Source organism: Anolis sagrei, chromosome 5, assembly GCF_037176765.1.
Source record: "Anolis sagrei isolate rAnoSag1 chromosome 5, rAnoSag1.mat, whole genome shotgun sequence".
Taxonomy (NCBI): Eukaryota; Metazoa; Chordata; class Lepidosauria; order Squamata; family Dactyloidae; genus Anolis; species Anolis sagrei.
Genome location: NC_090025.1, coordinates 150993571 through 151006174, shown reverse-complemented (window position 1 = coordinate 151006174; position 12604 = coordinate 150993571). Strand labels below are relative to the sequence as shown.

Here is a 12604-nt window from a genome sequence, read left to right as displayed (position 1 = left end):
GACTACCCAGTTTATTGGAATTAGGATTGAACTGAAATTTGAATCAGTGACATGCTGCTTACAGCTGATGTTCTTAACTACAACAGTACTTTGATTATATACTGATAGTATTCTCATGAATTTAAGAAATCAGCACAGAAGAGGATGTGAAAACACAGAAGAAAAGGATAAACTAATCTTATTAATACTAGAACATTCAGAAGTCCTTTACAGACAACAACAGCAACAAAAAAAGAACTTTGATACATTTAAAGAAATAACTATCTAATACTGGATTAATCGATAGGAACAAAGAACAGTCCACATATGGAGAAAAGATGATAAACTCCCATGAGTTCCATTAATTGCAAATCGTATGTGGGCCACCAACTTGTACACATGTGGAAGACCCAGATGGAGGCCAGATATAAGCCCCCACTTAAACAGTGTGATAGAACAGGGTGGGAGGCCATGGGAATCAATGAACTTGTATGCACTCCTTTGGGGTTCCCTCTATTTTCTTATTCTTTGTCACACTGACAAGATTACTCTTCTAAAAAGCACACATGATTTAGCCACAAGAAATGGGTGTTGCATTTTAAATCTCACGTCACTCTTTCCACAAACACCTTTACACAATTAAACCTCTGCTCTTGAACTGATTAGTGTGTGAAGAAGACATAATGTATTAATCGTAAAGTACAAAAGGGGTCAGAAAGAACAGTGCTGTCTTTCCAGTATTCAAATTTCAAATATACTCAAAATATCATACTGGGATCACACTGGCAGGTTGGATCCACATTTAATCATGCCTAAAAGTACATCCATTAAAACGGAAGCTGTTTCCTAGTGATATGGTATAAGCATGAAAGTATAAATCCAATTCACTATAAATATCGAGGCTATGAGCTTATATTAAGGGCACATTCATTTTTTCCAATGTAAAATCTTAAGAAACAAAGTCAATGCTTTGCATATCTTCATTTTACATGAAAAAATAATCTCTAGAACATCTACTCATATAGATCCCCAGGTTTTTTCATGTGAATATGTCTACATTATTAGAAAATACCCTTTTCTAAATCTCTAAACAGCATTAGTGTTTATAAATATGAAGGTTCTAGACAAGGTTTTTAAATGTTTTTTTATTTTTAATGTGTTTTAACAGGATTTTGGTATTTTATGATGCTTTAGATGTTGTTTTGTTTGTTAAGTTAAATTAGGTTGTGTTATACTGTCGAATGTGTTTATTTTGATGTAACTGTCTGTATGGTTTTCTTTCTGGCAATTGAATGTTTGCCTTATATTTTGGAAACCGCCCTGAGTCCCTTCCGGAAGATAGGGCGGTATACAAATCAATTATTATTATTATTATTATTATTATTATTATTATTATTATTATATGGTTTTAATGGAAAGACTGGTTATAATCAACAGAACACAGTTCTCTGGCACATAAATATTCAGACCTTTTAGTAATACCAATCTGCAGAAATATCCGATCTGTAATATGTTATGGATATTTAAGCATAAGTAGTGATAAAGCTTTATTACTTCTCCATAGCCATGAAACAATAAACCTTCACTAAGAATACTTTACTAACATTTATGGAATCAGGACAGTGCAGAAATCTTGTTAAGCAAATAATATTTAAATGAAAAGGTATATTCTGATTTGGTTTTGTTTTACAGCAAGCAATTATATCTAGCTTTCCAAAGTATTAAACTCCAGATTTCATAAGAGGTATTCTCCTGGCAAAGGAAAGACTTTTTAGGACATCTTAGATGTCATCAGACAATAAAAAAGTTAATTTAATAGCTAACAGCCATTAGTCACCTAATTATTTTTATTGCTTATTTATTTGAAGTATTTCTGTATCAAATCTTAGCCCATAAGGCAATGAAGAAATAAAACCAACTGAAACAATACTTTTTAAAAAAATTTAAGCACAATTATAAGCACTTCTAAAAGCAATTTAAGACATCCATAGAATCTATGTTTGAAAGCTAAAACAGCACCTTTCAAAAAATAGTAACAACTGATTGACAATGTAGAATGCAGGATTCCCTATGCTGCTGTATATGGGCAATTTTGTGGACTCTGAAAAAGTTATCATGAAAAAGTGCTGATGCTTCTGATGTTAACAATAATCACAGATCTTATTAACTTGATGTTTTTCTTTATATATATACTAGCTTGGGGACCCGGCGCTGCCCGGGTTATTTGAGAAAGTGTGTAATGGCGATTCTGTATAGCAAGTTTGGTCTTTATTGGTCATTGGATGATGGTTGCATTGTTTTCAGGAAGTGAGTGAAGGTACTTGAAGTCCCATCATCCATTGTCCATCCTCCTCCAAACTGCAGCAGGATGTAGAGTGGGTCATGGGGGCTCTGTGTGCCAAGTTTGGTTTTTATCGGTCATTGGATGAGGGTCGCAGTAGTTTCAGTAAGTGAAGGAAGACAAAGGATGATGGAATTTGTAGTACTTTCAAACCTTTCTGTTCCCACAAACCACTGTGGCCCCCAACAAAGACCAAACTTGCACACAAAGCCCCCATGACCCACTCTACACCCTACTGCAGTTTGGAGGAGGGCGGACCATGGATGATGGGACTTGAAGTACCTCCACTCACTTCTCGAGATTGCTGCGACCCCCATCCAATGATTGATCAAGACCAAACTTGGCACACATAACCCCCATTAACCCCTTTACATCCTGGTGAGGTTTGGGAGAGGATGGACTACAGATGATGGGACTTGCAGTACCTTTACTCACTTCCGGTGACCACAGCAACACTCATCCAGAGAGCCCCCATGGCTAACTCAACATTCTGGTGCGGATTGGGGGAGGAAGGACTATGGATGATGGGACTTGCAGTACCTTCACTCACATTCTGAGAGCACTGTGACCCTCATCCAATGACTGATCCAGACCACACTTGGCACACAGTACCCCCATGACCCACTCTCCAGCCTGGTGCAGTTTGGAGGAGGATGGACGGCAGATGATGGGACTCACAATACCTTTACTAACTTCCTGAGACCACTGCAAGCCACATAAATTACTGATAAAGACCAACCTTGGCACACAATGCCTTTCTCAAATAACCCGGGCACTGCTGGGTCCCCAAGTTAGTATAAAATAAAAGTGAATGTTTGTATGTTTGTATGTATGCAGAGGTGTATGTGGAAGCTTTCTCATTGGTTTTCACTTTCACAGACCACTACGACCAGCACGGGTGACGGACCTGGACCAAATTTGGCACACATAGCCACCATCACCCCCTTATGTCCAGGAGAGGTTTGGGGGAGGACGGACAAATCCCATCACCCTACATTGACAGGGTGATGGGATTTGTAGTACTTTCAAATGCTTTGGTTCCCACAGACCAATGTGGCCCCCAACAAAGACCAATAAAGACCAAACGTGGCACACAGAACCCCCATGACTCACTCTCTACACCCTGCTGCAGTTTGGAGGAGGGTGAACCATGGATGATGGGACTTGGAGTGCTTACACTCACTTCCTGAGACAATGAAAGAAATGAGGCAAAAACAGAGTTGGGAAGAGTGCAGACACTTAGTCAAAACTGCTTCTTTAACTATTAGTTTAAAAACATGTCTTTTGATGTGAGAAGGACAGCATATTGGCAGAATGACACATCAATCAACTAGAGTTGCATCAATTGTTTTACAAACTAAATTCACCACCTTTAAAGAATGAATGGTTCCCTGCATTTTCTCTCTCTGAAAAGCAGAGATGCTGCATCTATTTTGAGATGCAAATTATAGCATACAATTAAAAGAGAGATTTGCTCACCAATTTTTTTGGAATTAGATTTCTTCGCTTTCATTTTATGAGCTCTTCTCAGCATCAACTGTGCAGTAGAAACATCTTTAAAACCCCTAAAAGAGAAAATATTCTTGTCAGTTGGAATTTGTAAAACAACACAGCTCATACCCATAAAGCCTTTCTACACATTTAAGGTGTTATATGCACAAACAGAAAGGCTGTCAATTTCCCTTCCAGTTAGGCTACACTGGAGATTACTCTGGCATATCTCTTGCATTTGGAGGTGTCTTTACAAGGATATCAAAGGCTGGGTAAGAAGAACAGCTCCTGAAAAATTCAGATGCACATGAAGAACCACATGTAGCTTTTTGGAATGTATATGTTCAGCTACACCACCATAGATGAAGTACATAGGCAGGTGCTACAGCTTAAGCCGGAATCCTCCATAATGTTCCATTAATATTTTCTTACTCAAATTAAGAAGACTTTTGCACAATTGCACAAGATGACATAAAACATTGGCTGACAAATAGTCAGTCTGCTATCTACCATATCTACCCTATCTATCTATCTATCTATCTATCTATCTATCTATCTATCTAAATATGCATGAGAGGATTACAGAAAGGATGGAATAGAGAACTGGAATATCCAATTCTGACTCATCAATGGCTGTCGGTTTTAACATCTATAAACAGATCTCAAACTAGACAGCAGAAATTGCTCTTTCAGGTATACAGGTTGCCACAATGTCTGTTTCAAGAAAGGGCAAGTTGTTGGAGATGTAATGCTAATACTTCTTTAACTGAGATGTTTTGGAGTTGTCCCATAGTAGATCCATTATGAGGCGAAGTAAGCACCCAAGTAAATTTGGTTTTGGAAAGTACCTTGATAATCAGGGACATTTATGTTCATTTGAATTATCTATCTGTTTCTCAGAAATTAACAAATGGCCAATGCTTTGAACTGCTAAAAGACTGATACTTTGATATTGGAAAGATAATTTCCCCCAATAATGGATACAAGGCATAACAACACTTGCAGCAATTCAAGAATAATGTGTAGATGAAATGTACGAATTGACATTTATTTGGACATTTGGTCAGGTTTAATAAAAACCTTTTACTAATACAATTAATTTTCCTTCTGTGTTTTTATTTTCCTGATTTTGGTCTTCTGGAATGTTATTTTACATAACTGAGATATCTTTTTAAATGTAAATAGATTTTTTTTAAAAAGCTAGTGTCACTTTTAATGAAACTCTAAGCAAATACAATTGCCATTTAAAAAGTTAGCCACAATAAGCCAAACATACCATTCTTCTGAAATTTTTTCTTCTCTTTCTGTTCTTAGTGATGTCTTTTGAGAAGGTTTCACATTGGACAGCTGTGACGGTGTTCTCTGCTCTGACCTGTGGAGAGCAAGCAAAAGATGTTGAAAGCTAGCTCAGTAACAGAGGTACGTATCCGAAGCTCGTGCTTTCTAAATCTTAGAAATAAAATCTATTTTAATGCTCCAGGAAGATTTTATCTTGGAAAATAATAAAAGTCAGACAGCTACGCAAAATGTTTACATTTCAATTACTCAAAACACATTTCAAGATTTTTCTACAAAGGAATGTAAAACTGGAAGAATCCCTTCTGCACTTATCAGTCTTAGATATCGGCATTTTAAGGCTTACTTTTTTTTTTTAGAAAAACTTTAGGACTTGAACATTTAGTACATTTATGAGCTTTAAAATAAATAATGAGTAAACACTGACTCAATGAAAAGCTACCATTCTGCTTTTAATTTGTACCACTTCAGTTACGATCACATGCACTTAAAACTTAATGAATCACATGAATTAAAAATAGCAAGAGAAGAAGAAGAAGTTCTAATTACTCTCCCAATGCCTATTCTGGTTCTTGTCAGTATGCAGTTAGCGACAGACAGAAACATTCAAAGCAGTTCATTTCACTTACCTGTTACTAATCTGGCTGTTTTCCGACAAGAATGATTTTGGTCCTTCCCTAACCTGCCAGGTTTTAAGTGAAGGCCACGTTAAATGATGTGACTTGTCTTCACATCTTGCATTTTCATTATACTTGTAAACAAAGGAAGAAAAAAAGTTTAAACAAATAGTTCTCATAGTTCAGCTTCAACATGAACACCAGTAAAGGCTGACTTCCATTTTACTTTCATTAATTTGAAATATGTACAGGCTACAAGTAACTTAATAAGGCTGCTGGAAGTACCAATTCAACAACATCTAGAAGGCCACATGATTCCTATCCTGCCACAAAGGCTCAATTTCTTGTGACCAAAGTCTCCCCTGCATTGACAGGATGTGAAACTGGGACAAATTTGAGGAATACAACTGATAAGATTGCCAAAAGATTGGAGTCTCAGAGTATGGTAAGCTTTAAACCAAAACATTTAATTGGGCCCAAAAGAACATTGGTAGCTGCCACAGATGATATTGCAAAGGCTGAATGCATTCACACTTCTCCATAGTTATATGGATGCAATCAATCTTTTTTTTTTTCACTAACTAAAGGGTCCAAATAGTTTTCAAAGCATTTTACAAGGTATTGCTATGGAAAACTTCCTTCATGACAAGCTGCTTTCTTCCTCCTGTCACAACAATTAGTGGTGTTTGATATGTAGACCTTCCAGAACACGGGACACGGTTTATGGTTAAGGAATGACACATTCAAGAATACTTAGCACTGATGATGACTAAATTCTTAAGCTGATCTGGTAAAACTCCATGACAAACAATACTAAATTTTTTCTTGGGAGACAATGAAAGTCGGTAAACAAAAAGAACATATAATGAGAAAATGTCTACATGTAGATCACGTAACCTACATTCATAAACAATGACAACATTGGACAGTTATATGCATGCACAGGAAAGAACCCAGAGGGGTCAAAATGTGTGTTAACTATGTTGCAATATAAGCAGAGTTTAAACTTTAAAGAAACATCCAGCTAAGTGTGCAATTCTATCCTATGGGCACGTTCCATTTTATTGTGTCATAGATACAATATTTTTACAATAATATGGAAGAAAGTCAACCATTCTCATGTACCTAAGATATGAGTAGGTTATGATCTGGGAGCAGTATAAATTCAAATTATAGCTATAGTAAAAAAAAAAAAAATCACAGACTGGCACTCAAATGTTAAACACATCTATTAGAAATCACTGAATTCATTCCAAGGAAATGTGCTTAAGAAAAGAATGTAAGGATTGCATTTAATTACTCCCATGGGAGAAAAAAATTAACATACATTAAGCACTACTGTCTTCAGTTTATGACCGTTCACTGTATTTTACTGCTAGCACAAATATTAAGAACACATTACATAACAAAGAAAGCCACAACTTCAGTTTATCAAATAACTATCAGACAGTACAGTTCAATGATCTTTAGCTGTTCTGAAAATCCTCAGCTGTTGCCATATAATGAAGCTTCACTATTTTTTTAATGCACTGTGTCACCTAGCAATTTTTAATCCACTGCCAAATTTGCAGCTGAGGTACATCATTTTTTGCTACTGTGAAGTAAAGCGTTGAAAGAAATAAAAAGGGGGTGAATTCAGTTAATGAAACAAAAGCTACATGAAAAATTACATCTGGGGATGAAAAGGAAGTCTGGGGCTTCTAAAAGTAATTATGTTTTTTCAGTCAATAAATTGCAATATTAATCACATCAAGTATAGCATGATACTTAAAGAATGAACAAAGGCCAAGGATGAAGAAACTTTCTGTGACATGTTACCTTTGGCAAGGGCAGCTGCTCTGAGGATAGTGGTGTTTGCGAAAGGAAGTGGGTGGAATCCAAAGCTGGCCATTCTTTCTCTATGACAGCCTAAGTTTTTTAAAAAGGCAATAAAGTCAATAGTGCAGGAATAATATCAGTTTCATTTTGATAACTTTTGGAAAGTAAGAATTTGACATCTGTATGGTTTTCAGTACCTATGTTAAAAGTGTCACCTGTAGCATTTCCACATTCAAGAAAACTATAAGGGCTTGTTTTTGCAGTAATACTTTAAATCCCTCAAATCAACAGTAACTCCAGTGGGAGGAATCTGGATTCTAAATTACTTTTAAGTGCTATTCAGCCACTGTGATAGAGCAAATTCAATGCACAGTTGCAAAAGATCATTTTTCCAAGCATATGCACTACTGCAAGATGTAGAACGTCATTTTCTTATACAGTAATAGTAAGCAGAAGCTCCACTAAATAGCAGGCCCGTAGCCAGGATTTTGATTCGGGGGGGGGGGGGGGGGGGGCTGAGTTTGATTTGGGGAGGGATGAATCTAGGTGAAAGAGGGTCTACCCTAGCAAACCTTTTGTATCGTTACCCCAATACCCCCATGCATATGGGATATATTGAGAATGGTGATCAGATCATGATATTAATAAACATAACAGTTTAAATAATGTACCAGTAAGGCCTTCTTGCGGACCACCATGAGAATTTCGGGGGGGGGGGGGGCTGAAGCCCCCCTGAAGCCCCCCCCCCCCCCCCGGCTACATGCCTGCTAAATAGTATAAACTTGCATATAGGGGAAGCTTAGTTGTATGACTACAGGGGTATTCCCAGATGATTGCTGCAACTTCCTTTTCCAGTGATTATGGTTCCTTCATATCTCTTCAGTAGTCCTCTGTCTGTCGCCTCACGGGCCTGTTCTGAGCATGCTCATGTCTTCATGCTACTTTCCCCTTTTTGGGGTTCTGAACTAATCTAACCTATCTCTCTAAGCTTTATATCACCCATTTCCTGAGCCCTCTGTTTTCTTCCTTCCTCAGATGTCTAGCCTCCTTCCACTGCTTCCTCTTTCCATTCACTTCATGGCCCCTATATTTTTTCCATCCTTTCTTTTCCATCTGAAGTCTATCCCGCTGGTCATCATAAGGGTGAACTATCAGAACTATCATAAAAGTTGGCCTCAGCTTTTCAGGAATTCAAGTTTACCCTGCTCAAATCTTAAGTTCCATTTAATATTGTGTCCAGGTTACCTACAAGATTGCCTTCCCCGTATAATCCACCCCAGATACCTTGGTTCTCTAAAAGGTGGCTATTCCAGCCAGCTGGAACCTGACTGGCAACCCTCATGCAGAGGAACTTTTCATCAACTGCCCTACGACTGTGGAATGACCCATCGGAAGATATCTGACAGCTAAATTAGGTGTCGGGATTTGATGCAACCCAAAATCCCATCTCTTCCAGCACGCCTACCCAGTCAATTTTAGCTTTGTGAATTTTAATCTGCAGAAATATTAAATATTATCTGGGTATTTTTTATTACAAAAGTGTGAATCACACACTGAAAGAGTTAGGCTGAAACCTGTTAGAGTTAGTGGCGTTTCCCTGAGGGGGTTGAGTAGGCTGAAGCCTATTAGAGTTAGTTTTGCCTCAGTAAGGGAACTTGTCAGTCTGTGTTAGGAGGCGTCTGTGTGAGGACACATCTGTATGAGAGTAAAGCCTCATGTGGGGAGATCCAGTGTATAAAGGCTGCTATGTGTATAAAGCTACTATGCATTTGTTTATTAATATTATAGAAACCTTGTTATTGTAAATAGTGCAACTGTATTGTTTTACTATGAAGAAAAGCCTCCTTTGGAAGATATAACATTGGTCTGTGTCTTTTTGTTTTTATATCATTTTGGGCTACTGGTGCTGGGTCACGCTGCTGTTGCTGAGTTACTCTGTTGTACATTTATGGGGAGGGTCCTTCATTATTAAACCTACTTGCCCAACATTTATCAGTGAATTTTAACCTGCATTTTAACTGTGCATCTTATATTTTAATAGTGTTTGATCTTTTCCACAATGTTGTATCCCATCTCGAGCCCAAAGGAGAGGAGAGTAATAAATGTATGATGATGGTGATGTGTAAGTACTTATGCACATAAACTAGGCTTCTCTTCTCCTTTTGTCTTCAACCCATTTCCTCTAGGTCTGCTCTGGAGAGCCCCTATCCTTCCAAATGTAGTTGGGAGCATGATGTGAGTCTACAGAAAGAGTAGGGAAGTAGTACTGGTGGCTGATAACGTAGCTAAGCGTGGCCATTAACAAACAGAATGGTAATACAGATATTCAAGTATAGATTAGATATTTACAAAAGAAATGAGCCGAAATGCATTTAACCTAGTAAAGCTACAAAAGATATTGTTTAGATAATACATTTGGTGTGTTGGCTAAGAGTCCTTTTGTATAGTGAAGTGAAATCTTATGTCAAGTAAAACTGGACACTTCTTGCTTTTGCTCTGTTAGTCTAACACAATTACCCCTTTGGAAATCTAAATCTAAAAACTCCGTAAAGAAAAAAGAGGGAAAGGAGAAGGAGGGAATGCTGCAGCATCAAAGGTCTGGAATAATATGTGCCTTGTTATTTGAATATTTCATAGCAAATATATCCTTTCTTTATTCTCCTTCTAAAAGAAGATTTTTTTGGTTCCTTGGTATATGTAAGAGAAATATCAAGTTGCTGGTCCATTTTCCCTTTCTGTTTTGTTGCCACAGTGTATGTGTAGATTTCGAATTAGATAGGTGGGTATGTCTATCTAACATGCCATATTAGAGGTTACTTTTGAGATTAAATCTAAGGTAAAAAAGTAGCTGTAAAAATAGGGTTTTTTCACATTATATATTTGCTGTAAGAATGACTAGTTGTGTATACTCCAGAAACTCAGCTTGCTCCCGTTTTAATAAAATTTCAGTGTTTCATTTTGACTCCACTTATTTTTTGCTCCACATATAACATTTCCCAATGTGGCTACAACATCTTTCTCCTATTTATGGGCAATTGCTAGGTTGTATTTATTTCTCTGAGATTGTTATCCTAGCCTTTGGATACCTTAAGATAGGATTACTGAAATTCTATATGGGCTGAGTTAAGAATAACGCATGTTGATGATTTTCATTGTTTACCCTTTAATGAAAAGGAGAAAGACAAGGTTGCATTTTACCTGTTTTAAAAGGGATCTTTTAAAAAAAGAGTGGATGCTGCTCAAAAGCAAAATTACTTTTTGAAACTGTTCTTTGCTTTAACAAAGGCCACACCATTTTGAATCTGTATATTTACCTAACTTGTCCCTAATTACTCTGGAACTTTTATTTTTGAAAATAGAATATATTGTTTAGCTTTATTTTCAGATATTTGCCATTATGAAATATTACAATGGTTGCTTCTAGAATTTTTTCAGATAAAGACATATGCCCACAAAAATCTAGACAGAATAGTTTTAAACTTTCTGTGTTAAACTAGGGTGTGTTACAGAGATCATATACTTTACTGTTACAATAGCTCCATTGGCTGCCAGTTTGATTCTAGACAAAATTCAAAGTGCTGGTTATGACACATAAAGCCCATATATGGGTCCAGGCTATCTGCAGATTGTACCATCCTACATGAGCCTACTTGGGCACTGAGATCATGAGGAGAGGTACATTTCTCAGCCCCATCACCCTTATGAGCACAGTTGATGGGGAAGCAAGTCAGTGCCTCTTCAGTCGTACCTCTAGACTCATGAATTCCCTTTTGAGGAAGGGCATAATGGCTGGTTCCTTATGGTCCTTTCATCAGCAGGTGTTTTATTTTAACAGGCTGTCAGTACAGTCCATTCAGGAACTGACTAACTGAGACTACAAACTAACCATTTATCGAATCATTACTAAGTAATTCTATATGCTGACTCATCATTCATTAACTGATTCAATTGATCTGCTTTATTTGGCACTATTATGCCAGTATTTCTATATAGCCCCTACTTGCATGCTCATACAAAGCAGACTTTGGATCTTCCCCACTAATTACTTTTCGCCAGGATGAAGAGGAATGATTAGTGAGAATACTAATGGTCAGCCAATTATAGCTCCACCTAACATCAGGACTGTCTAGTGCACATTTTACTAGCTTGTTTGCAAGAATATCAAAAGGGATATTGTTGAAGATCTTACTGAAATCAAGCTATGTTACATCAACAGCATTCCTTTTGTCTACTAAGCTTGTAAGTCTATCAAAAAAGAGATATGATTAGTCTGGCATGACTTGTTTTTGAGAAACCCACGTTGGTGTTTGCCAATTATATCATTCTTTTCTAAGTATGCAAGATATAGGATCTAATCAGATGGGCAGGGGGAAAGAGTGGGACACTGGAGAGAACTGTCTTACTCTGTTCCCTTCCATTGAGGTCCCTTTCATGTCCTTTCCCCCTTCAGGTCCATCTTTCCCCCAGTGTTTTCCTGCTTTGTGTCATGAGAAGTTGGGTGTTACCTGACTCCTCCAAAGACACTCTGGACCCCGTTTCTCCATGCTGCTGAAATTGAGCCCCACCAGAAGTTGTCCTGTGTCATGTGATGGACTTCATGAGACTCCATTTCAGCAGCATAGAGAAATGGGGAGAAGATCCAGAGAAGACTGCATTTGATGAAGTCTACTGTCTGCTTAATTATCTGCTCTAGAATCATTCTTGGTATTGATGTCACGCTCACTGAGCAATCATTCTTTGGGTCCTCTTATTTCCTATTTTGATTATGTGGACAACATTTGCCCTCTTTCAGTCTGCTGGGACTTTTCCTGTTCAAATATTCTTATCTTCAAAGACATAGCTGTGTTAATCTGTATCAGCATTCAAAAGATTGCATAAGCAATCATTGCATAAGCTTTTGTAGACAATGTCTATTTTTGCATCTGATTTGTCTATGACATGTATGTTACATTTTTCTCCCAGTTGGTTCCACAGATTTCTTTGTATGCTGATGTTTTACTGTTCAGAGAAAACGATGACCAGTTACGTTGTTCTCTTTGTACAATCTTAACATCCATAAGCA

At 37.4% G+C, this 12604-nt stretch overlaps 1 protein-coding gene across 1 annotated transcript in view; it reads right to left on the bottom strand.

The window, feature by feature from the left end:
- LRRIQ1 (leucine rich repeats and IQ motif containing 1) overlaps window positions 1–12604 on the bottom strand; it is a 121126-nt gene that overhangs the window by 46006 nt on the left and 62516 nt on the right. The window contains exons 19-22 of the mRNA XM_060777373.2: window positions 7543–7632; window positions 5737–5858; window positions 5088–5183; window positions 3800–3885 (exon numbers count right to left, since the gene is read on the bottom strand). Of these exons, the coding sequence (XP_060633356.2) occupies window positions 3800–3885; window positions 5088–5183; window positions 5737–5858; window positions 7543–7632 (394 nt within the window). The remainder of the gene's footprint in view (window positions 1–3799; window positions 3886–5087; window positions 5184–5736; window positions 5859–7542; window positions 7633–12604) is intronic.